Source organism: Sinohyriopsis cumingii, chromosome 4, assembly GCF_028554795.1.
Source record: "Sinohyriopsis cumingii isolate HCF-2022 chromosome 4, ASM2855479v2, whole genome shotgun sequence".
Taxonomy (NCBI): domain Eukaryota; kingdom Metazoa; phylum Mollusca; class Bivalvia; order Unionida; family Unionidae; genus Sinohyriopsis; species Sinohyriopsis cumingii.
The window spans coordinates 38,135,714-38,161,377 of NC_142964.1; the positions used below are offsets into that span (position 1 = coordinate 38,135,714).

Here is a 25,664-nt window from a genome sequence, read left to right on the forward strand (position 1 = left end):
TTCTGAAAGTGCAATGAATTAATTACCAAATTTATAAAATGTAAAAAAAAGTTATTGGCTCTCTTTTTTACAATTTACCTCTGAAGTTTAGGAAGTGAAAATGACCAAGTGAAGCTAGCATTTTTTTTAAAGGTCACATCTGGAGTAAGGCCAAGGTGTATGCTCCATAACCCGTATTACACCCATCAATCATACACCAAAATAAAGGGAATTGAAGGTTCTTTGAACAATACCTAAATTATACAAGGTCTTTTCTAAATAGCCAGTATAATCAGTGAGGAAACTCGAGTAAATTCTTTTTCTTTAAAATAACCGTATGCAAAATACGAAACTGTTGAGCGCCACCAAATTAAAGTGTAAATAAACGGATAAATTTCTGTTCTGAACGTTTCTAAATAACCATTTTGAGTATGAGGGAGACTGTAATGAGGGATGGAAGACATCCCTCATTTAGGAAGGAAAACCTTCCCAGCTCGGAGGTTCACATTCACGACTATGTTTTTCTGATATGACACCCATGCTTATCACAAAATTGGTGAAGTTGGCATTCCAATCTCCTAATAAATACACATTTGGTGCACTAATATTTTCTAGAACATAATTAATTTTACCCAAGTCATCGACAATTTCTCGCAAACTTTCACCTAGATCACAAGATAAATATAAATTTACAAAATACAAAGAGGAATCACGTGTCTTATTAGTAATACCTATTAATCTGGGATAATCTAGGTATTGTACTTCTATAATATTTACAAGAGATCTATGGTGCAATACACCAAGAGGAAGGTCTACATATTTTTATGTGAATGTCTTTCAGAAATTGAATCCGTGATGCACCTGATCCATAAAAATCTTTATTCACTGACAAATGTCAGATATATCACACAATGGTCATACATCTGGAATATTTCTAATTGCAATGGTCTACAATTTTTTATAAGTCGTCTGCTTCAGAGATAAAATGTGCTATTTATTGTGGATTTTGATGTGCTGAACTCAAATATGACAATTAAAACAAATGACTGGCTACTGTTTCCAAGATATTTAATTTTTACATTTTATGTCTATGTAGTTTGTGTAGATAGTAGAGTTTTAATCATAAATTGTAAACCTAGGTCTTTTCATGTGTTTATGGTTATGGTTTACATAATATTTCACCTGTCATGTTTATGTAACACTTTAAAAAACAGCAAAGGGTTATATAAATAAAATTTATTATGAAACAAAAGTCAAAGACTATATATATATATATATATATATATATATATATATATATATATATATATATATATATATATATAAGTACACAGTTTAGTCTTTATTCGGTTATCTACTTGGTGCTTCTTGGCTTGTCTCTTGTATTCATTAAATGGAGCATCTCTTGTAACTGTCCAGCAATAGTCTGCAAGCACTAATGGGCTCCGTTTGCCATGATAGTATTTCTACATTGTTGCAATGTCCTGGTGAAATTGATCGATGTGCTCGTCGCTCACTGCTCCCCAGTTCAGTGGGATTAAAACTAGATGAGAGTGTAAAATATGTATCTTTAATGATATGTTACAACCAATGCTTTTGTATGCCTTCAGGAGGTTTTCCATCAACTTCAAGTAGCTGTCTGCCTTGTTTGTTTCAGAGAAATTTTGTTGCCACTAACTGGAAGGCTTTACATGCTGTCTTTTCCTTGTCACACAATACGCCGTCAAATGCATCAAATCTTCCTTGATTCAACTATTGGTGGACGCTTAACAATTTTCCTCCCAGGCTCCAATGACTGTTGGAGTGGTCAATCTCTCTTGCTGTAGTGGTAATCTATTGCACGATTATCCCATTCACAGAAAAAACAGCAGTACTTTGCATATCCAGTCTGTGGACCAAGCAAGAGAGCAACAACCTTCAAATCACAACAAAGCTGCCACTGATGTTGGTTATAATTTATGTACCTCAAAAGTTGTTTCATGTTTTTATAGGTTACCTTCATATGGACTTCATGAACAAATGGAATTGATGGCAAAACATTGCCATTATGCAGCAAAACAGATCTAAGACTCGTCTTTGATGAATCAATGAACAGTCTGCACTCATCTGGATCATGAAGAATGTTGAGGGCTGACATCACACCATAGATGTTGTTGAAGCCTACAAGATCAACCTTCCATGAAGAAGAATGGGACAAGATCCTTTTGACAGTCACGGAACATGGAAACCCTAACATCACCTGTCAGTAGATTTTTTTGTTGTTCTAGGGTTTAACACCATTTTTCAGCACAAGATAGGCTACACATGGCAGCCAGTGTAACTGGTGGAGGAAGAACCCTGGAAAACCCAGGGAAGAACCACCGACCCACGAGAAGATAATGACAGGCTTTCGGACATATCCACGCTAGCCGATCCTTGGACTCAAACCCACGTAGACAGAGGTGAGATGGCAGTGATCCGGAACAGTGAGCGCTTTAGACCACTCAGCCACTCGGGGGCCCACCTGTCTGTAGATTCCACTGATGTAGTCTGGAGCCCAACAGCTCTGCCTTACTCTTGGATAGTTCCAAATCCCTGACAAGGCCATTCAGTTTGCTTTGTGTTATGAGGTGTGGTTTAGAGGAGGAAGATGGGTGAAAATATGGGTCATGTGATATTTATAATACAGGACTAGAAGTTTCATCCTCTTCTTCATCTGACTCAAGTGAGAATGATTCTGATGCAGTAGGAACTAGCAGTCCTCTGTGGGGTACTGAGTGTATAGCTGATGGAATGTTTGGATAATGCACAGTCCACTTTTCTTCGACACACCTTTCACAACTGTAGGCACCAAGCAGAAGTATCAATTGCTGGTATGATCTGTTGGCTCTCTCCAAAACATTGGCACTGCAAAAGGCAAAAATTTCCTTTTCCTGTTCAACCACTGGTGAAGATACTGACCCAGTATCATATTTTTAAAACTATAGCCAATCAACAACTTTAAGCATCATTTTCATTCTCAGTTACCCAGAATTAGTCAAGTTTGACTACATTTATTCCTGAAGCATTCTGGCTGTAGACCAGCATAATAGAAAGGCAGTAGCAGAAAGGAAATGAGTAAAGTAGCCATTATATGTACAGCTGAACTGAAAGTATAATTCAGAATATTACAATTTGATTCGAACTCAACAGTATTCCATAACCATCATAATTCTTGGCCTTCCATCCAAGTTCATTATAAAACTGGGAATAAGGTAATCACAGGTGATTTTTAAGCTAGCATTAGTATCATATTTTGTATGTAGCTTCCCAACCTTGGTTGGCTTAATTCCCTTATAAAGCAATGAGAGAAAATTATTGATTCTAGAGTTTCAGGGGCATCTCTTGTCACAAATATAAATGTCTAAGCTGTATTTCAAAATCAGTTTCTTCTTTACTAAATGAGTAAGTCCTTGTTCATATTTCAAAATCAATAATTCTGGAAAAGTCTTACTTATACCAAACTTTTCAATCCAAAGACAGTGGGAAAGTGAAGATGACTTAACAAATAGTGATTTAAACATGGTGTAATTCTTTTGTGAGCTGATATAAATCTTTTATTACAAATAACTGCCCATATTTTCCTCTAGTTCTTAATCATTTTAAACATCTAGACCTTAGACAAAAATATATAGAAATCACCTAAAAATTAAAAGCCTTATGTTAAACCTTTACATGTTCCCAATTAATAAAATGTAAGCACAAAAAATAAATACACCATCTGTTTTCACAATAAAAATTTACAACAGTAAAAACAAGCTCACTGTGATTACTTCAGCTCACCCTGTAATCTCTCCAAGCTCAACCTATGATTACTTCAGCTCACCCTACAATCTCTCCAAGCTCACCTTATGATTACTTCAGCTCACCCTACAATCTCTCCAAGCTCACCCGATGATTACTTCAGCTCACCCTACAATCTCTCCAAGTTCACCCTATGATTACTTCAGCTCTTCCTACAATCTCTCCAAGCTCACCCTATGATTACTTCAGCTCACCCTACAATCTCTCTATGCTCACCCTATGATTACTCCAGCTCACCCTACAATCCCTCCAAGTTCACCCTATGATTACTTCAGCTCACCCTACAATCTCTCCAAGCTCACACTATAATTACTTCAGCTCACCCTACAATCTCTCCAAGCTCACCCTATGATTACTTTCAGCTCACCCTACAATCTCTCCATGCTCATCCTATGATTACTTCAGCTCACCCTACAATCTCTCCAAGTTCACCCTATGATTACTTCAGCTCACCTGACAATCACTCCAAGCTCACCCTATGATTACTTCAGCTCACCCTACAATCTCCCCAAGCTCACCCTATGATTACTTCAGCTCACCCTACAATCTCTCCACACTCATTCCATGATTATTTCAGCTCACTTACAATCTCTCCAAGCTCACCCTATAACTCCAGCTCACACCATGATTTCACACTATGATATCTCCAAATCACCTTCTCCAGCTCACCCTATGATTACTCCAGGTCACCCTACAATCGCTCCAGCTCTTTCATTTTGAACGATAGGGCAAGCAATACACACCATTTACTTTGGTCTTGATGGTCAAAACATATTTTGACACACAGCATTAAAGACGGTAATCTTACTAAGGCTATAATGTTGACGAAGATTCTAGACAAGAACAAGCTACTAAGTAACCTGTCTCTACTGTTAAAAAAAGCTCTGACAATATGTAAGAGCTGATCCATTTAAGCATACATTATACAGAATGAAGTCGCTGTTTAAAAAAATATATGCCATGGTACTCTGATTATTCAAAGAGTTCACATGAAAATGATACATCGATGGGTGACTACTCTACATTAAAAGTACCTTCCCTACATCCTAAGTATATCTTGCTCAAACAGCTCCAAAGGTAAAGTCAGTCTAATCATAGTCTGCAATTATTGTAAAACGTGCTCTTTTTTATTCAAGTGTACTAGTGTACAGCAATTGGCAAAGTCTATGTTATACATGTTTACTAGTAGAGCTGGAAACAGAGAAAAATGTTGTATTGCGGTATTTCTGAACATACTGTAATACAAGCCATGGTATACCACAATTATATTAGGGACCAACAATTCAGCATTCTGGGGCTGGGACCTGACACTCCTATGTGTCATCAGTTGGAAAATTATTTTGCTCTGATTCATATGTATGTTAAATACATTGTGCTGACTTTTGAGAGCCAACTGATAAAAATCAAAAGTATTGATAATGAAGCAGAGCATTTATTAGCAAAACCTATGCAAATATAGTTGAAAACTGACACGTAAGTACTGTAAAGATAGGGATAATACAACCTTAAATATCAAGTCTAACCCAATTCAGTGATGAATTGAATATAAAAATAACAGCGATCTTGCAATAAATATGTCAGAGTGAACCACCTTTGGTACATCAGTTTAATAAAAACATACTTTTGGTACATTAATGTAATAAGTATGTCACAGTGACGTACTATTGGTCCATCAGTGGAAAGTTCCTCAAGATGACTGCCTGTACTGTATGAAGTATGATATCAGCTGAGTTAAGAATGTGTCAATAACAGTCCTTGATAACAAAATATTAATTTGCTAATGTTAAGGGCAATACTTTTTTTAAACTGTGATTATTGTTTTGTTGTTGTTCTAGGGTCTAATGCCAGTTTTCAACATAAGATAGGCTATACATCGCAGCCAGTATAACTGGTGGAGGAAGAACCCTGGAAAACCCAGGGAAGAACCACCAACCCACGACAAGCTACTGACAGGCTTTCCCACATACCCATGCTAGCTGAGCCTTGGACTCGAACCCATGCAGACAGAGGTGAGATGGCAGTGATCTGGAACGGTGAGCGATTTAGACCACTCGGGGTACCTGTGGAAAGTTTCAATTTTCATTGTTCCCACTCCATATAACATACCACTTCTAGCATGGCAAAACACCTTCTGTATGTAATATATTACTTAAAACACAATGGAACACTTTAATACTCTGTGTTTGTAATACACAACTAATAAACTTATGTACCAATTTTATTTGTAGTTAACCATCTTCTGTGTGGTGGAACACATTTGGCAATGTGAAGATGCAGTACCTTTGGGTGTGTTGTTACACCATCTATGTGGTATAAACACTGCAAGAACATTTGATATTCCACTTCCAGAATAACGAGTCAATTTTTTTTTTTTTGCATAACCTCCACAATGTATCAAGACTAAATGGTTTTAATGCTGCTAACTCCAAATCAAAGTCAGAGGAAAGAAATGTGTGCAGGACTATGCTAAAGTGATTGCAATTAATTTGCTTTAGTTGATATAGCAACAAAAATATCATCTTTGATTTAGCAAATCTGTCAAAGACAGCATCAGTTGGAAAAAGTGATACTTAGGTTTCTGGTCAACAGCATGAGGAAAATATAAGTTAAAAAAAGAGAAATAATGTGGAAAAAGCTTGGATTTATTCTCCTCGATAACATCAATGACTGTATATACTGACACCTTATTTTTAGGTTTTAGTTTCACAAAATAATTTCAGTTTCAGTAAATAGCAACATCCAAAGTCTGTGCTTGTTAACTGCATGTATCTCTGAGATTCTCTAAGAGAGAAAACTGTTGAAAATTAAAGGCAATTAGCACTTTTTCACCAAACAAGCAGGTAAAGTTGCATAATCTCTCCCTTACCTCCATTTTATTCTAAAAACCTATTTGATCTTATATAACAGCATATTATGATGCTAGAGGTTGAAAGTAATAAAAGAAACCAAATTTTGTCTTCACACTAGGGTGAATATTAGTTATATATCTATTTTTGGAGGCTACCAATTTTTGGAGATTTTATGGCTGCTACAAACCATGAATGTCATGTCCCTCTAAAGAACAAACAATCCTTCTGTGGAAGAAATTGAACCTTTCTTTAATCCACAATGTTATGTACAGACAAAATAATCAATTTCTGCATATACAAGAAACTTTCTACAACAAATAAAATTCACAGTCCTTTAGAACTAGTACTGAATGAATTTTATGGGAAAAGGATGTCTCTTATTACTGACTTAATGAATACTGTATAAATTATTCTATAATCTTATTTTTAAAACAATCACATAAGTAGGCAGATTCAACTGTGGTGAATATTCCAATGCAAGAATACTTTTTTCAATTCTGTATCATCAGATCCATCTTTATTTTTTATAAAGTCTCTTGGATACAAGCACTTGAGTTACTGGAGTACCAAAAGAACTAAACACTGAAAGCTGTTAAGCCCACAGACAGTATACATTTCTGATCAGACTCAGTCCATATTGTCTTCATGCAATCTTGTTGACCACTGCTTGTTGTAAGGACTGAAGCTGGCATGTCCATTTGTCTAGGGCATTATAGCGTGCAATACCAAGTGCCTCTCTGTTAAGCTCTAGAACCTGATTCACCTGGTCTATACGCCCATGGATTGTGCTGAAACAACAAGCATAATCAACAAAGTGTAGTACAATTTCTGATATAGCCACAAACTGGGTTTCATAAAATTATTTCATACATATTTGTATTATCATCTTTTCTTATCAGAGGTCTCACTCGAATTTTAAAACCAGGAGTCCCACAAGCAAAAGATGCAGTCTTCTCCCAGAAGCATGTTGGGCACACTTAAGTTGCTAAATGTCCAGATTAGAAGAACCAGTGGTTGCCACTGAGTTTAATTTTTCACATTCTTTACACCACTGACATATAGTAGGGGATAACCAATGATTTTTTAAACTTTTGAACAAATAAAAAATAATTTGCACCATATAAAACTTTAACAAGGTTGATTGCAAAAAAAGAAGTAATTTGGGCAGTATGACTTCATGCCAGTGGTCAATCCCCCCTCCATAAATATGTTAAATGTGGGATTTTTTTCTTTTTTAAAAACTTATTATCATTCCTTTCAGTTCAGTAAGCAAAGACTTATTTTTGAAGCACATTCTCAAAAGTTTTAAAACGTACAGTACCCCTCCCTCCTACATGGTACATACACACACAACAAACAAATAACGCTTAATTATGTCTAATTTGGCTTCATTGCTCATGCATAGCAAAAATTAATTCCTGATCCTTTTCCTTCAAAAAAGTTTAATCTTTTTTTTTCAGAATAATTAAAATAAATAACAAATACAACTTGCCTACAACTAAAATATTCCTCCTATTGACAGAAGTAGTAGATGGTTTCCTAACTGTTGTACTTGCCTGAATATAAACTCAACTTCACTACAATTGGTCATGTATTAATCTGATCTCAAAATGAATTAATATGGAAAAAAATAAATTGACTAAATACAAGCTGACAGAAAACTCTCAGAATGGGGAAAAATGAAAGACAAGGTTTACATGGGGGCAGCAATACTGAAACTTCGCACTTTTGGTTTTGTCACAGGCATCACCCTATGTGTATCATTTTACTAATTACTGGTTTCTCTCTCAAGTAAATTAAATTTTAAACTAAAGATCTTGATTGATATACTTCTGTTGTTACAAAAATTAGGACTTGTTGATATAACTTGCATATATTTAAGTTTAAAATGTTTGGAATATTTTGTTTTTGTGAGAAATTAATGTCTCAGCAACAGAATCAAGAATGAATTGAAGATATATTAAGAGTTTGTCTCAAGCTTCACCATTGGTTGTTATTTTTGATGTCCAATCAAAAGTTTTGATACAAGAGAATGTAGAAGAAGGGAAGTGTTTCAGCATAAATTATACCCCCCAAAAATGGCAGTGATATATTTGCTACTAAAAGTAGTCTCCCCCTATTGGTTATTGCAACATATAGCTGTTGTTTTTCCACAAGACTGAATTTTGTCAATCTATGGAAAGATCTTATTCCAAACACTAAGCCAGGCAAAACATGCTTTCTTACACTTGGCTACTTTCCCATCCAAACTATCAGTTCTAGCAACTTTAGCACTCTCTGAATCTCATTACAATCTCTGTCCATTTGCAATATAACCCCAAAATATATATATCCAAATCTGCAAACAACATTTGGTCAAAGTCTCAATGTGTCTCGATTTAAAGATCACTTGCACTACTTACTCAGCTACACTCAGAAATTAACACAATAATGAAAGTCAAAGTTGTTCAATTCATGTACTCTTATAACGACCACATGTACATCACTGGGCCTTTCTGTCTCTAAATTTAGTCACTGTATATACAGTTGCTACAGTGTCTATTAATATGGGCGTCTTTTAACTTCTTTCCAAGTCCATATACATATGTGTGTGTGTGATCATCTTTTTTGCAGGTCAAAGTTAATTCATTTATTTATACAACCAGCTTTCTCTCTTTGACCTTTACCCTGTCCATGATTCATAACTCAAAAATTGTTCATTGCCCCACCCTAACAGTACATACACTTATGAAAATGTTTTGTATTTTATTGTACTACTACTGATCATCCAATCACTCAGTATAACTCAACAATTAGTTTATCTCTATATATATAAATTACAGACTGGTTCTTTTGGTTGACAAACAAGTGTAAATTAGAGACTGGTGTATCTCAACATAAGGGTATTTTTGTGGTGGTTCATGGCTAATGATGAGCTTTTGAAACTTACTTGTCTAAAATACAGGATACCAGGAGATTTTCTACTTCAACCGGTTCTATATTCAGTTCCTGTAATAAAATATATGTATTGCAGATGTGAGTACAGTCAAACTGGCTAAAACTTTTGCATGTACAGGGTTCATACAGAATGCTGAATGATAAAAGACTTTTCCCAAACTTTCAAAGACCACAAACAGATTTCCAAGACCAATTTTTGCCAACATTTTGTATATAAGTTATGTTATATGAGAAAACAACGAATACAAAATACTATAATATTGTTTAATGATGAAATTTAAACTATAATTAATCTCCTAAAATTGCTTTATAATGATCTGGAAGATAGGTTAACCTTCATATTTATTTCAGAAATGTGTAATTTAATGCATCAGATTTAACACAAAATAAATTGTTCTCTTAACAGACATCAGCAGTGCTTTAAACGCATTATTACAGTTGCTGTTTTAAACAATGTTTGGGTTCATTTCAATTTTCAAAGACTTTTAAAGACCTCTGTTTAATCTGCCTGATTTTCCCAAACTTTCAAGGCCTTGAAAATACTAACTCATTTTTCCCAAACTGTCAAAGACCTTCAAAGACCATAAGAACCCTGATGTAAATACCATCCTTTTACTAAGATAAGGGACTAACTGTGCCATTATTACAAAAGATAGCATCAGCTTTTATTTAACAGCTAGTTCAGAAAGTGTCAACCAGAAAGTCCTTTGAATGGCAAATATCGACAGATTGATCTAAATATCTAATAGACACTTAATAGGATGGCAGTACAGGATCTATCTCGTTTGCAGTTGGCCTTGACATAAAAGCATGTATAGATAATATTGCTAGCTGTCAAGAAATATTAGCTATAAAGTATAGATTTGACAGACAACAGATACACTCTTTAATAAACATAAAGACATAATCAAAATATTAAAGTGCATCTGAAACTATTATATCCTATTTTTTCTACAAGCTTTGCTAAATACAGTATCTGCGCTTCAGAAGTCAACAGCCCAGAGGTGTAGGTACTTACTTTAGAAATAAAAGGGATATGTATCCTTGTGTAAGGTTTGATTAACTTGATCAGTACTTGGGTCCTTATGTTTCTTAACAAATCTGAAACATAGAGAAAGGCATTTCATGTAAATAACAAGGTCCCTGCATGATTTTATTATGATGCTAAATGTGATGTCTCCCCTTTAGAACTGGTGAATCAGATCCTAAATCTGTAATAACTATTGGTGTCAGCATACTGATAAATAATTGAACTCTAATTATTGTTTTACAAGAATACAAAAGGATTTCAAGTAAATTAATGAACATTACCATCCTACAACAAATTGCATAATTCTTCAAACACGACACTGCAAATAGCTTGACATCTACATCACACTGCATGATCATACAACACGACATTATACAAGCTTGGCTTCCACATCACACTAGACATTCTTACAACATGACACCACAGTAGCTTGACTTCAATATTGCCCTAAATGATTCTACAACATGACACAATGGTAACTTGTCTTCTGCACTGTAATGCACAATTCTTCAACATGACACCATAGTACCCTGGCTTCTACAATATACTAGATCATTTCTTTAAAATGACACTTAAGTAGCTTGGAATCATTCCTCAACATGACACCACAGTAACTTGCCTCAAACATCTACTGAACCATTCTTCAGTATGACACTATGGTAACTCAACTTTTACAATGCACTGCACCATTCTTCAACAAGACATTAATGTAAATTGGCTTCTATATTGTACTACATGATGCTTCAACAAGACACCAAAGTCACTTGGCTATTATACTGTATTATATGATTCTTCAACAAGATACCAGTGTAACATGGCTTCTACATTACACGATTCTTCAACAAGACAGCAACGTAACATGACTTCTATATTGTACTACATGATTTTTCAACAAAACACCAGTGTAACACGGCTTCTACACTGCACTACATGATGCTTCAACATGATGCTGAAAATGTAGTCATTTTCATTGGTGAGGGGACATGGTATTGAGAATTCAGGTAATTGGTATTTTGGATAATCAGAATGGAATTGTGAAGATTTCAAATCATAAGCATAAAAGAACTGATTTTTTATATATAGCAGCAACAGTTTAGTCACTTGCATCTGGAACATACTAGTATGGTCAGATAATTATAAAATAGAAATCTTTCTGCTGCATCTTAAGAACTATAAATTCACATTTTTTGTGATTGGCTTATCATGGGTTGTATGTTCCTGAATTTCTACACTTACATTTAACTCAAAAAGAGATACTGCAAATCATGATAAATGATGATCAATTTAGAAAGCTTTGGAAAAGTAATTCTTTTCCTATTACTGTCCATGCTCACTTATAAGTCAAGTCTAACTGCAAATGCACAGACCCAGATCTGTTATCACATAATATGCCAGTTGATCTGGATATATAGTTTTTTTTTTTTTGGGAGGGGCCAATCAGGAGAACAACAACATAAACCCTGATCTGCTAGTGCATTATGTGATGGCAGATTAGGGTCTGTTGCTTTCTGTTGGACTTATAAATGAGTATATACATTGCTATCATTCTGGGACACACATCACTCACAAATTCTATATTACAGACATGATTTTGGTCTTCCATAATAAAAGCTGAAAAATATTTAAGGGTGGTTGGGGGTTCTCCTTTAATGGGGTCTCAAGGGGCTGCACCCCCGATCTGGGGATCTAAAGTCCCCCTGCTTAAAACACATTTTACACTCATAAAAAACTGCTGCTGGTGGAACTTATGATCATAAAATCAACAAAAACAATCATCTGAAAAACTAATAAACTTACAAAATTGTACAACTTGACTTCAATAATTTCACAATATTTATAGTCACATGAATTTGTTCTCCAATACTACTGATGCTGAAGTTATTTCATGTGCATGTCAGTGTTCACATCGTAATTAAGTTACAATAATTTGTCAATTTTTGCAGCAAATATATAATACTTCTCTCTTTTCATAACAAATCTGTAAAATAAACACCCAAGTACATCAACTATATACAAATAATCCCATATATTCACTTGTCTTTTTCTCTAATTGACACAACCTTTTGATATACCAGTTGAGCTCTTTTTGCGACTTTGGCAAAGATTTCTTTAGCCTTCATTTTTGTCAACAATAACTTTTTTGGCTCAATGTGCAATCATTTCTTTTCATTCCCAATGACAGCCTTTTTCTTTTCAAGCTGGTGCTTGTATTGGCGAGATGCAGTGTGCGTATTCTGACAGAGAGCTACATCTGTTTTCTCAAACAAGAAATCTTTCTTCTTATAGTAATTAACTGCACTTTTTCAAGATGCCTTCTGAACTTCAATTTTTCCATGTGCAGCTTCTTTTGTAGGTGCTGTTCCAAACTCTTCCAACCGCGATTACCGTAATTCAGATATTTCTTGCAGACATCCCAAAATGCCAGTCCTGTAGCATTCAGTTTTCTTACAAACTGAAAAACTAAATTTCCATCAACTTTTCGCTCCAGCCATTCTCATTTCCATACATTTTTTTAAAACCTTTATGTAAACTTTTTGCATCATGGTCTCTCTCAACAACTCAGGACGCCATGTTTTGCAAGCATGCTTCTTCTTTCCATTGCCATTAATTTCCATTACACGATTCATTGAATGAATTTAAACCTATGACCAATCAGAATACTTTGTACGAGAGTCGAGTGCTAACAAACAAATGGAGCAAATAATTTACAAGTGCACATTGCGGATTGCGGAATGGGACTGGAAGACCATTTTTACAAAACTGGATCGGAGATATAAAAAACGGACTATATCAAGTAAAATCTTATTCAAGTCAGGAGAAAAGCAGAATTCCTCTTTAAATCAGAGAAAAATGTCTGATATTAACAAATTAAACTGAATATTTTTAGTATGTTTTAGATTTTGTTACCTTGATGCCGATTTTTCAACAAATCAGGAAATTCGATGGAGACAATTTTCAACAAATCAAGAAATCAGTGGGAGACTGCACAAAATTTCATTAGTCAATAATGTACATACACTAATTTGCACTGTTGGTCACCTTGAAAAAAAAGCAAATAATAACTGTCCATCATACTGTGCCTTAATATGTACTGTTGGTAAACAAACAGCTTTGTTGATGATATTTGAATACTTTAAGCACAAAGATAAAACTGTAAAACACTGATAAAGTACATGAAATATTTTACCTTTCCTAATGTCCCATAATGAACGAGACCTGCATGACGTTACAGCCCAATGTTGATAAAGTATATGAAATATTTTACCTTCAATGTGTTCTCTAATGAATGGGTCCTCCATGATGTTACTTCTATTTGTTTTCAAAATCTTCTCAAATTCACTAATATCGTTGTTCTGGTATGTACTGTAAATATGAAAAGATCATAATTTGTACAATTCCAGAGTTCTGATTGTATGTCATAAATCAGGGGTCTCAAACTCAAACCATCTTGAGGGCTGCATATGGGCATTTTCATTGGCCCAAGGGCCGCACCACCTTTGTTACCTCTCATGACACCTTATGATGCCAATCATATTGCAGTCACCTAATACTACTTGGTGGGCCGCATGTTTGAGACCCCTGTCATAAATAAGTCTAGAAAAATCATTTTGAACAAATTAAATACTTTAATTTTGATATTGGTCTCAACTTGATTAAATTAGAAAATGATATTCATACCTGTAGAAAGTGCAAGGTAGTAAATGATAAGTGCAGTAATTCAGACAATGGTAATGTAAAACCTATCCCCTCCCACCTTACTACCAAGTCTAAAGCTGCTGGTCAGTTTAATTCTGCTCTTCATTAATAAAACAGCATCATATTACTTAAACTTTTTGTAATTGTTAATCAGAAAGATTAAAATAAACCTTCATGATACTGACTCATCTAATCAGGGTACACATAGGAATCATATGACATCCTTCTTTTTCAACTGTGCAAACATCATAAATTAAAAGTTTTTTTCAATTATACTTGACACAGTTTGTAGATAAAGGTAAATTCCACCTTCATATAACAAAATAAGAAATAAAAAAATTACATTTATTTACTTATAAACATAAAGTCAAATATATCTTTGAAACTCCTTTCCTTTCCATCTGTTTCTGATCAAGGATAGTAACTGCAACCTAATTTAAAGTCTGATGTTTCAGAAAAATGTCAGAAATAACTTCGAAAAAAAAGTAAACAAATTTAATTACGTATATATGATTCAACTCATTATATCTTAAATTCCCATCTGTACACGTGAAATTAAAACAAAAAATTGTGACCACCTGATAAAATATTGTTAATAAAATTGCGCCAGGTGGAAAAACTTCCTCCGTTTTGTTTCAATGAGGAATGATGTTAAGACCCCATTTCAATATATTATCAAACTCACCTTCATACGGTGAATTTTTATTCAATAAAGGATTTTTTAATTTAAAAAAAAAACAATTATATTGTTAGTCATATGAATATGTTTTATTCAATAAAGGATTTTTTAATTTAAAAAAACTATTATATTGTCAGTCATATGAATATGTTTTATTCAATAAAGGATTTTTTAATTTTAAAAAAAATGTTATATTGTCAGTCATATGAACATGTTTTATTCAATAAAGGATTTTTTAATTATAAAAAACTATTATATTGTCAGTCGTATGAATATGTTTTATTCAATAAAGGATGTTTTAATAATTAGAACATATTATATTGACAGTCATATGAATATGTTTGATGTCAGACAGTTACCTGACTAAGTTTGTCATGGCAAGAATCTCAGGGTCATTTTTGTAGGGCTTGGTTTCCTGGGAATCAAAGGGATTGATCCCCGACTTCATTAACATGTTGGCCAGCACAAGGTACTTCAGGCACGTTGTCCTCCTGAAAGAGGAATGTAGACAAATGCTTATATACCATACATTAGATTTCAACACAATCTATAGGTTCACAAGAGCTTGTCCATGACGTTTTAACTGAGTGTTACATACAACATGGTGTTCAGGTTGTTGTTGTTGTTGTTGTTGTAGGGTTTAACGCCATTTTCCAGCACACGATAGGCTATACATGGCGGCCAGTATTAATGGTGGAGGAAGAACCCGGGAAAACCCTGGAAAGAACCACCGACCCACGAGAAGCTACTGGCAAGCTTTCTCACATACCCACATTGGCTGAATCCAAGACTCGAACCCACGCAGACAGAGGTGAGATGGCAGTGATCCGTAACGGAGAGCGCTTTAGACCACTCGGCCACTCAGGGCCCCCCATGGTGTTCAGGTATAACATTACATTAATTTATTCTGAAGTACTGTCTCAAATAACTAAAATAATTCCAATAAATAGGACATAATTATATCAATAGGAAAGAACATAATTATATCAATAAAAAAAGACATAAACAGTATTTTCCATATTTCTGACAAGACTATAAACAGGAACAGATGCAGTCTCCAAACTCAAAAGAAAACAGACAAATAAATATGCCCTGAGGTGTTGTGAACATGTTATATAGGAAAGCATTGAGGACAAGGAAGCCTGGATGAACAAAGAAATAAGGGGAAGATATTTTAGATCCATTTCCTTTCATAGCTATTTATTGTGTTATTACCTGATTTATTAAGACTGACAAATACACAAACACAAAACAAAACTAACTGAATATATATTAATGCAATGTACACACAAATAATTTTCCAACACAGACAAATCTCTAGATCATATTAATGGTAAAAGATGACTGCCCGTTTTGAAATACATTCAATAAATTATCCAAATTGTTGAAAAACCTCTTTTCATTAGTGTCCATTATAGAGTGTGAAACAAACAGGATGAACTTTCAAGAATGTTTGTTTCAACTATTGTGAATGCCAATTTTAGATGGTGCAATGGATTTTGAAGTTCAATCACACAAAAAGGCATGGTCATATGAGAAAACAATAAAGTTGAAAATATGGTAATTTTTCAAAAAATTCATTATTCATACTCACATGCAACTCTCCATTCTACAAGAAACTTAAAAGTTTTAAAACCATGCAGTTATTACTGGAGAAACATAAAAAAGACACAAACTAGAGACCCAATTATGGGAAGGTCACTTAAAAATAGGGGCAATTTAAAACAATCTTACTTAGGTTCAAAAATAATTTTGCATTCCTCAAACTGCACTATACTTAACTCAACTGTCTCTGCAACAATCAAGTAAACTTTCAAGGCAATGCATTAAAAACTAAAGGAGCTGAAGTAAATAAACAAGAGTCCTTCAAATGGGGGTGATGCTATACTGGCAGAAAAGAATTTCCTGGAATCAACGGGAAGACTGTTTCTTCTTTCTACCTGCCAACTGTTGAAACCATCTCTGATATACTTGGATTATGTATGCAATGCAACCATCCATTCACAAAGAATAAAAACAACAAGATTTTCCAGATGGTCATTGTAGCAACCATATAGAATGTCAAATTGGCACCATTTTCATTTAGGATCAGCTAGTTATCATAGGAACAAGGTTTTCAAGATGACTGCCAGAAGCCATACTGTATTAGCAGACTGGCACCATTTGTATTTAATACTAACTGAACACCATAAACACTCTTCTGGTAAAACGAAATGTCAATACGACTTTTCACGTAGGAAAAGTAGCCATACAAAAATATGACTGACATGGCAGCCACACTGTATCTCCGATAAGCACAGTTTTCATTTAGACCAATCTGACATTTTGTTGAAAACTCTGTATCAGCCTGACCCTCTGAGATTTTCAACATGGCTGCCATGGTAGCCATAGTGGAGGTCAGATTGCCACCAATTTTATTTATGACCAACTGGACATCATACTCTACATCAATATGACCATTGGTTGCAATAACAAGATTTTCAACTTGACCAATGTTTCACTGAGGATCAACAAGATCATGGGATGAAAGTGTGTGTAAAGTCTTATAGCAATGTTCTGAGTAGCTTACAAGCAGAAGATAACAAACTTTTACTAACAGATGGATGGATGACAAATGGATGACAGATGAGGGACAAAAGACCATTCCATAAGCTCTTCTGGTCTATGAACAGTAAAGTTAAAAAGGATCCCTAGGATATGGCTTCATAAAGGACAGAAGGAAGGAAGGATATAAATGTGGAATCCAGTATTTTCTCCCACCAGATTTTGGAAAGCGGCAGAACTATTTCCAATCAACAGGTTTTTAGGGTAACAGGTAGAGAATCTCTGGTTCAAGATATAAGGCATAGGTGTAAGATATAAGGTACAAGTGGTACAAGGTATAGGTATAAGGCATAGGAAATAGGTGAAAGACCTAAGTGTAAGACATGTGTATAGTTGTGAGGCATAAGTTATTGGTGTAAGACAAAAGGTATGAGCATGAGACATAACTTATAAGTGTAAGACATAAGGTATAAGTGTGAGACATAAGTTGTAAGTGTAAGATATAAGGTATAGGTGTCAGACATAAGGTATATGTGTCAGACATGTGCATAGTTGTGAGGCATAAGGTATTGTGTAAGACATAAGGTATATGTGTAAGACGTGTATAGTTGTGAGGCATAAGTTACTGTGTAAGACATAAGGTAAAAGTGAGACATATATTATAAGTGTAAGACATAAGGTATATGTTTCAGACATATGGTGAAAGTGCAAGACATGGTATGGGTGCATGATATGGTTTAGGTGGAAGTCACAAGGTACAAGTTAAGACATGTATAGCTGTGAGGCATAAGGTACTGGTGTAAGACATAAGATATATGTGTAAGACATAAGGTATACGTGTCAGACAAAAGGTGCAAGTGCAAGACATGGTATGGGTGCATGACATGGTTTAGGTGTAAGTCACAAGGTACAAGTGTAAGACATATGGTATCCTAATGGGTAAATTGTAAGCATTGTTGACAACACAATGTTTATATCATGGATGAAGCTGCCAGTTACAATGCTGGAAAAATAATGTTTGTAATAATTATGGCAATGAAAACTGACATGAATGTCAACCAATGGAGAAAAAAAAGTCACATAGTTTTGGAGTCTTATCTTACCTAGGGCTTCCTGATTCATCATAGTTTTTAAAAGCTTCAAAGAAATCTGTGTGGGCCTTCTCATATTCCCCCTCTCGGAGATGCATCTTACCACCACACTCTAGAAAGAAAAAAAAATGAAACAAATAATGATGCTGCAACATGTGATTCATTCTATTTTTTAAAGTGGATTGAAACAAAAGCCATCTAGGGATGATGTATCACCCCTAATCTAAAGACTTCACCTTAAAGAACAATATAGTCCACTAATCTCAAATTTTATACTACTTGTGATAGTACCATATCAGTGCTTCTTAATATAGGATCACTACCCAAAACTGGGTCACCATGCTGTTTTCAGTGTGTTGCCAAGATCAACCTTAATAATTTGACATTTCCTAACCAAGTGGTTTTATAGTATCTGATAGGTGGCAAGATTAATACCACAAACCTAATCTGTGTTGCAACCAAAAAGATTAAGAACCACTGTATTGCATGGTCATGCACTCTCAATTTGTGTACTACTTAAGCTATACCTTGATTCCATGATAACATTAAAACAAACTGAATTTTGGAGAATTCCAAGAATAAAAAGGTACCTAGCTTACTTGACAGGTGTACCCAGTTGGGTTCAAATAACCTGAACAGTTAGTTATGCTCCAGAAGAGAAAATGTGTATGCCCAGACAGACAGACAGGAAAAACGAGCATTCAGAAAGAAAGACAACTACACATCATCCTGTATTATACACCAGAGAAAAAAAAAAAAGCTTCAAATCTTCCAGAAAGCTAAAATATGTACTGAGCATAAAGGTTAATGGGAAAATTTTCTGTACTAATTTAGGACTGGAAAGTATAGTGTATATGTTACAAAGGCACCAAAACTGCCCTGGTGGCCTAGTGGTTAGAGTGTCCGCCTCGGATGTTGGAGGTCATGGGTTCAATCCCTGGCTAAGTCATACCAAAGACTTACAAAAATGGTACTAACAGCTGCCTCACTTGGCACTCAGCATTAAGAGGTTAGTGTTAGGACTGGTCAGCCTGGTGTCAGGATAATGTGACTGGGTGGGACATCATGCTACATGTCTGCAGCATGAAGCCCCAGTGCTAGACATCACTATAAACTGTCACACTGCAGACATCATAGCGATATGAATGAAAAATTGTTAAAGCTACGTTAAAAATCCAAATCACACACACAAAAAGGCATCAATGCATTAGAGAATGCAAATATCATAGACACACAGTCTGGTGCTACCCACATACAGTGATGTCATGTAGTGACATATATGTCTATGACTTGTGTCATAAGTTCTGGTGATAATGTCACTTTGAGGTACAGGCAGCAAGAACCATCTTTAATATTTTTAAGAAAAAAGAACGTTTTAACTGTAGCAGTAATAACACAGTATATATGGGCCTGGACAACCTCACAAGTTGGCATAAAACTTCACAACATCTCAGTGACAGATCTACTTTAAACAAGCGAATTTCTGTGTTTTGGTGCAGCAATTAAAAGACTGATCTATGGATGAACATTTTTAAAATACAATTAATTAACCACATTTCATAATTAAAATTAAATAAAGGACCAAATATATTTGCTTTTTTATTGACAGAACTGGATTTGAAAACATTAAAGGTTATCAGCATTCATAATTTATCTTTTGAATGACACTTGACTGAGAACAGTCGGAGGGAAGGCACAGACCCAAAAGCTGTCCCAAATGACCGACAGAACATCCACAGCACAAACCTCTGCATCCAGGACTGGCCAGACAAAGGTAGGCAGTTTGTGATTCCACCTCACTGCAAAGAGATCTATCATTAGACTCCACCAAATTACACAAATGCAATGATGGATGAGGAGATCAAACAATGTGAACATCTTGACAATGAATTAGCAAGAACATTAAGTTGGAAAAGAATCTGTCTGATTTGGAACAGAACATTGTGCTGGGAATACCGGCATTGAAAGTCCCAGACCAGGACACAGAGATCAAGTGATTCTTCTACAAAAATGGAGGAGATAGGTGACTACTTCCAAATTGTCCAATATTACAAAGATTACTTTTCTGAAAGCTGATCTTTCCAGAAATCAAGGACATTCATCACAGCCTTTATTTCTAAATTTCTCCTCTAGACTCTAGGTGCTGTTGATGACGAAGTGTGAGTCTCCCAACCATATGAGCTGCCATCCATACAAACCATATTGTCAATGACGATTAAGTGTGAGTCTCCCAACCATATGAGCTGCCATCCATACAAACCATATTGTCAATGATGATGAAGTGTGAGTCTCCCAACCATATAAACTATATTGTCAATGATGATGAAGTGTGAGTCTCCCAACCATATGAGCTGCCATCCATACAAACCATACTCTCAGGTTGGGACTTCCCCTGAGGAATTCCTGCCCCAAGACACTGACGTCATGTTACTTAATCCAGAATCATTTTATGTTGGTCAAGACTGTAACATGATGAGCTAGCCAGAAAAACCATCTGCCTTGAGAGTGCTTAAAAAGACAGCCAAGATAGATCAAGTTTGCCACTGCATCCAGCAAACCAAGCAGTTGCAGAAACTCTCAAGGAAATTCACTCCTTGTTGGAAACTGGCGGTGAAAACTTGATACTTAATATAATGGCTTGGAAGGGAGAGGAACTAGGTTGAGATGAATAACAAATTCAACACCCAGATAGACAAAGGGTTCAAATGTAAATGATCTGACATCTGAGTTCACTAGAAAGCCCAGCATTGGTAGCTTGCAGGTCTTCCGTCAATGGCTTAAAATATTCCAGAGCTGAAATCTGCTTTGAGTTCTTAATTTTCCCAACATCTATGTGGTTTTTGCTACCAATGTGCTTCCTCACATCATCTCTGCCACCATGACCAATGCTAAAATTTGTGGCACACTGCATGCAAAAAGCATTATGAATATCAGTGTATGATGGCTGAACGCATGGCCTATTTTTGGTACATTCCAAACAAAACTTCACTTTTTGTACATTTCTTTTTCCTTGTTGGTGAAGACATTTTCAAGATGCAGTGCCGAATGGTAATCCAAATCAGTGTTTGCGGTGCATGCATGGTGCGAAATTCCGGTTAGGCCCCAGTTTCTCTCAAATGCATTTGTAAAACTACTCTAATACATATAGATTAAAATATTCTAAAATGCTTGCTACCGGGCCAACTGTACCAATCAACTATAGTTCCACTAATATCGCAACCATCAGTAACAGACCATTTCGGCAACTGCCAATATCACAATTAGTGCTTAACGAGAAATCCATTATTTTATTAAAGATTTAAAATAATTGAGAAATGGGGAATTTGTGATTTTTTTTGCATGCGGCATGAATCCATAAATTGCTGAAAAAGTCGTGAAATTCACACCAAAATCATCAGGGTTGGCAGCTATGCAATAGGATGGTGCCATTATCTCAGCGATATTTCTCAAATGGATATGCCACCAACATTGTGCATACTGGCTAGACTGGAAGTTGGGCAATATATAAGGTATATGTTACTTGGACAGATGATTGATGATGACTCAAATGCCAGCTTGATGGACATCTGGAAAGTAGGTCAGCCAGTAAATCCTGTCAAAAGATTACTGCTTGGTATGTATTTCTGGAAGGAGGACTGGACTGGCAGATTGTCAATGAGATAGCAACAGAAGGAGAAGATGGCTGGTAAAGCACATAGGTGAGGTCAGTAATTTAGCCCTGGTTCCCTGACTTACAAGCACTAAGGTCAAGCTCAGGCATGTAAATTGAGAAAACTCTCCATTTAATTCCAAGCCTGTACTGGAATGATGTGACAAGTAGCAGGATAAAAACTCACCAAAGCTTGTAAATGTTAAGTATTCTCCTGAACAAGTCTCCACAATTTGAGCATTGCTTGGTAAGGGTGTAGCATGAATACATAAAAACTGCCACCAGATGCTGTCTCTATATAATAATAGTTGTCCTAATATAATAACAGTTGACAGCAAAGCAAGAAAATTTTACCAGGGGTAGGTGTCACTGAAGTATCCCCAAATACACAATTCAAGGATGGTGTTTCTAGATGAAGTCTAAGGATGTCACAATGGATTGACGTGACATCTATTTCAACCTTTCACGCTGTTATACAGTACTGTACACCAAATTCCTTACGATGAAGAATTAGAATGGCTGCAAAGCAATGAATTGTGCATTCTATGCAGAGGAGGCACATGGCAAGATTGTTCTCGCTGACTTAAAATTTCTTGCACTAACACGTTTCATTACCATGGTATATCTGAAATTACAGCAAACGACAAAAAAAGCATCAACAAAATAAAAAATCACGATCATAATACAAGTGAAAATTTCAATCAATGCTTAAAAGTAAAAATATACTACAAAAACCAACGTCACCTTCTGCAATTTACCAGGTCAGAATAATTTAGTCTAAAATCAGGGAAAATGTGAATAAATGTCAACAAATATTAACAACCAAAGTTAACAAAACCCTGCATGATCCTTAATTAACAATGTCACCAATTTTTTTTTACTGATGGGGTAACATTTTTTATTTCTCTAGGAAGGCTAGATTCAAATGTTAGTGGAGCTTAAATTTGAATGTTCAAGAAACATATTCAATCGAGAAACATTAAAACCATCTCTCTGTGCCCTTCTTTGGTGGAATTTCAATGCAAATAATTAAACTGTCTCACCTCTAATAACCCCCATGATGAGTGGGTGGGGAATAGCAGACTTGATATGCAGAGACTGCTCATACAGTGCCTGAAAAAAAGAAGAAAGTTCCATTTTTCTACCTTGAACAACTGGATTGTTTATTAAATATTAAATTTCTTCTCAGCATCAATTTCTGGAAAATAATCTTTGAAAATAGGTTTCTTTGAAAATATTTACATGATCATAACATGTAAGAACATTCATTGTCTTGCAAATCCTAACCTCCCAAAATAAATAAAAAAATGCTAGCCATATCTTTTGACATGCTTTAGGCATGGATTAGCAATAAAAGAGCAAAAATGTTGTCAGCCATGTAGTTTCCCTACAAAAGAGTGATTGGTACGATATCCCCTGAATCATCTGCTACTATTATACCAGAAGTACAGCTGGGATGGCATATTAAAAAAAAGCATCATTGAGGAAACTGATTTTACTCCAAACATTAGTTTCTTCTTCAAATGTATTACCCAATCATAATAATTTCTGAGACTTGGTCACATGAAGATTGAGTTACTTCCCTTTACTCCAAGTTGGCCCAGGTTATGGTCACCAAATGCAATCTGAAGAACCTTGACATCTCATGTGAAACATTGGCTTGAGTTAGTGTAGGTCATACGAATGGATAGTCTTAAGGACAAGTCTCACTTCCACAAATCCTCTAGAAGGTGAGTAACCCACATCGTCACAATGCTGATGAGTGACCTGGAATGGTAGTCTGAATTGCTGTTGAAAAAAACCCTGAACAGTTAAATGAACTAAATCTGCATTTTATCTGTATTTCATATGCACTTTATTTGCATTTGAAATGCACTCTGAATTCATTCTGACTGCATTCCATTTATTTTTGACTGCATTCCATTTGCATCTGCATATTAGCTACCACCTCATCATTTTTCATTTATGGTCTAGGATATGCATATTGATTTTAAAGTTATCACTAACATTTTATCATCTAGTAAATGAGTGAAATACTTCCAGTCAGTCTAGAGAATTTAATCCCAGATTATCAGGCAAGAGGGCTCTGAACATGGAACTTTAGTGGCAGTATGAAAATAACTGATTTTTAAATCCAGTGATGAAACACAGTCAATTTTATAAACTTTTTTGTCGATCTTTCATCATTCTGCATTTGTGCTCTCCATTTTATTTGGATTCATTCTGCATTCTGCTTGCATTCCATTTTCATTTCTCTAATGAAATTACCAATGTCAGGGTCTGTATAGATCCCACTATGAAATAAGCTCCTTGGGATGAAAGGTCATGGAGATAAAAGCTGAAGAATATCTTATCAGACCTCCATTCCACTGGTTGAATCATATTAGCCAGGCAGCAGTTTTGCTTCAATGACATGTTGGTGGTAACTGCCTCAACCTTATGAGCTGATAATTTTGCCTTCTAAATATAGTCACTAGGAAGCAAGTCTTGTACTGAAGAAAAGTCTGCGAGACTCCAGACAGTTGTTCAAAGGGTGCCTTGTTCAACAATGTCAGAGAACAAAGTAGGTTCCATTTTGGACAAATGGACCATGGTCAATGGTTAGGACAAGTCAAAATTGCATATATAATCAAATATATATATTTGTTCTGGTCTGTGCCATTGATCTGGGAAGACCAATCACTAAACCCACTCCTAATGATTGAGAGTAAAGGTCAAAGTGACGGCTGATGTCTTGTGACGAATTCCGATACCAATCATCAAGAGACAAATCACACAAAGGTCTATATACAGTGATTAATTGTCCAGGTCTGGTTTACATGGGTTTGCTTTACTGTGTCAGTATTGGCCTAGTCGGTTATTCAGTACTGGAATAATTTGGCTTTGGCACTATCATCAGCACTGGCACTAAGGCTGCTTGGGAGGTTCAAGATGGCAAAGATTGCCTGACCTTCTTTATAATTGGCAGTCTTTCTGTCTTGTGTAACTGGGATTCAAAAAAGTTGGCAACTAAGGTAGCATAAGCAGCAATACTGATGGAACCCAAATCCTTAGGAGAGCACATCTTGGCTCTTTTGCTAGCCCAGAGTAACTGTTTGGCCAAAGCCATTACCCAATGCTATTCAGACCAGTGTAAAACAAGCATCACAAGTATGATCTGACCGACTCCACAGACAGCTATTAAAGGTGGAGTGATGGTGCTGGTTTGTGGGCTTAATGCCACTTTTCAATATATGCGAGGCTATACATGGTGGCCAATGTTTCTATTGGAGAAGAAACCCAGGAAAACCACATATGGAACCAAACCCAAATGGCCCAAAATCGAAGTCAAAGTCCATCCATATCAAAGTCATGAGACTTATCCAAAATGGACAGTATCTGCAAGGGA

The 25,664-nt window shown here is 35.5% G+C and overlaps 1 protein-coding gene across 1 annotated transcript in view; it reads right to left on the minus strand.

Moving 5' to 3' along the window:
- Positions 1 to 6,422: 6,422 nt before the first annotated feature.
- The window catches only part of LOC149800947 (COP9 signalosome complex subunit 2), a 47,730-nt gene continuing 28,488 nt past the window's right edge, over positions 6,423 to 25,664 (minus strand). Inside the window, exons 7-13 of the mRNA XM_089955021.1 lie at positions 23,320 to 23,389; positions 18,640 to 18,739; positions 15,352 to 15,483; positions 13,883 to 13,980; positions 10,606 to 10,688; positions 9,580 to 9,638; positions 6,423 to 7,438 (exon numbers count right to left, since the gene is read on the minus strand). Of these exons, the coding sequence (XP_089811147.1) occupies positions 7,294 to 7,438; positions 9,580 to 9,638; positions 10,606 to 10,688; positions 13,883 to 13,980; positions 15,352 to 15,483; positions 18,640 to 18,739; positions 23,320 to 23,389 (687 nt within the window). The 3' untranslated portion in view covers positions 6,423 to 7,293. The remainder of the gene's footprint in view (positions 7,439 to 9,579; positions 9,639 to 10,605; positions 10,689 to 13,882; positions 13,981 to 15,351; positions 15,484 to 18,639; positions 18,740 to 23,319; positions 23,390 to 25,664) is intronic.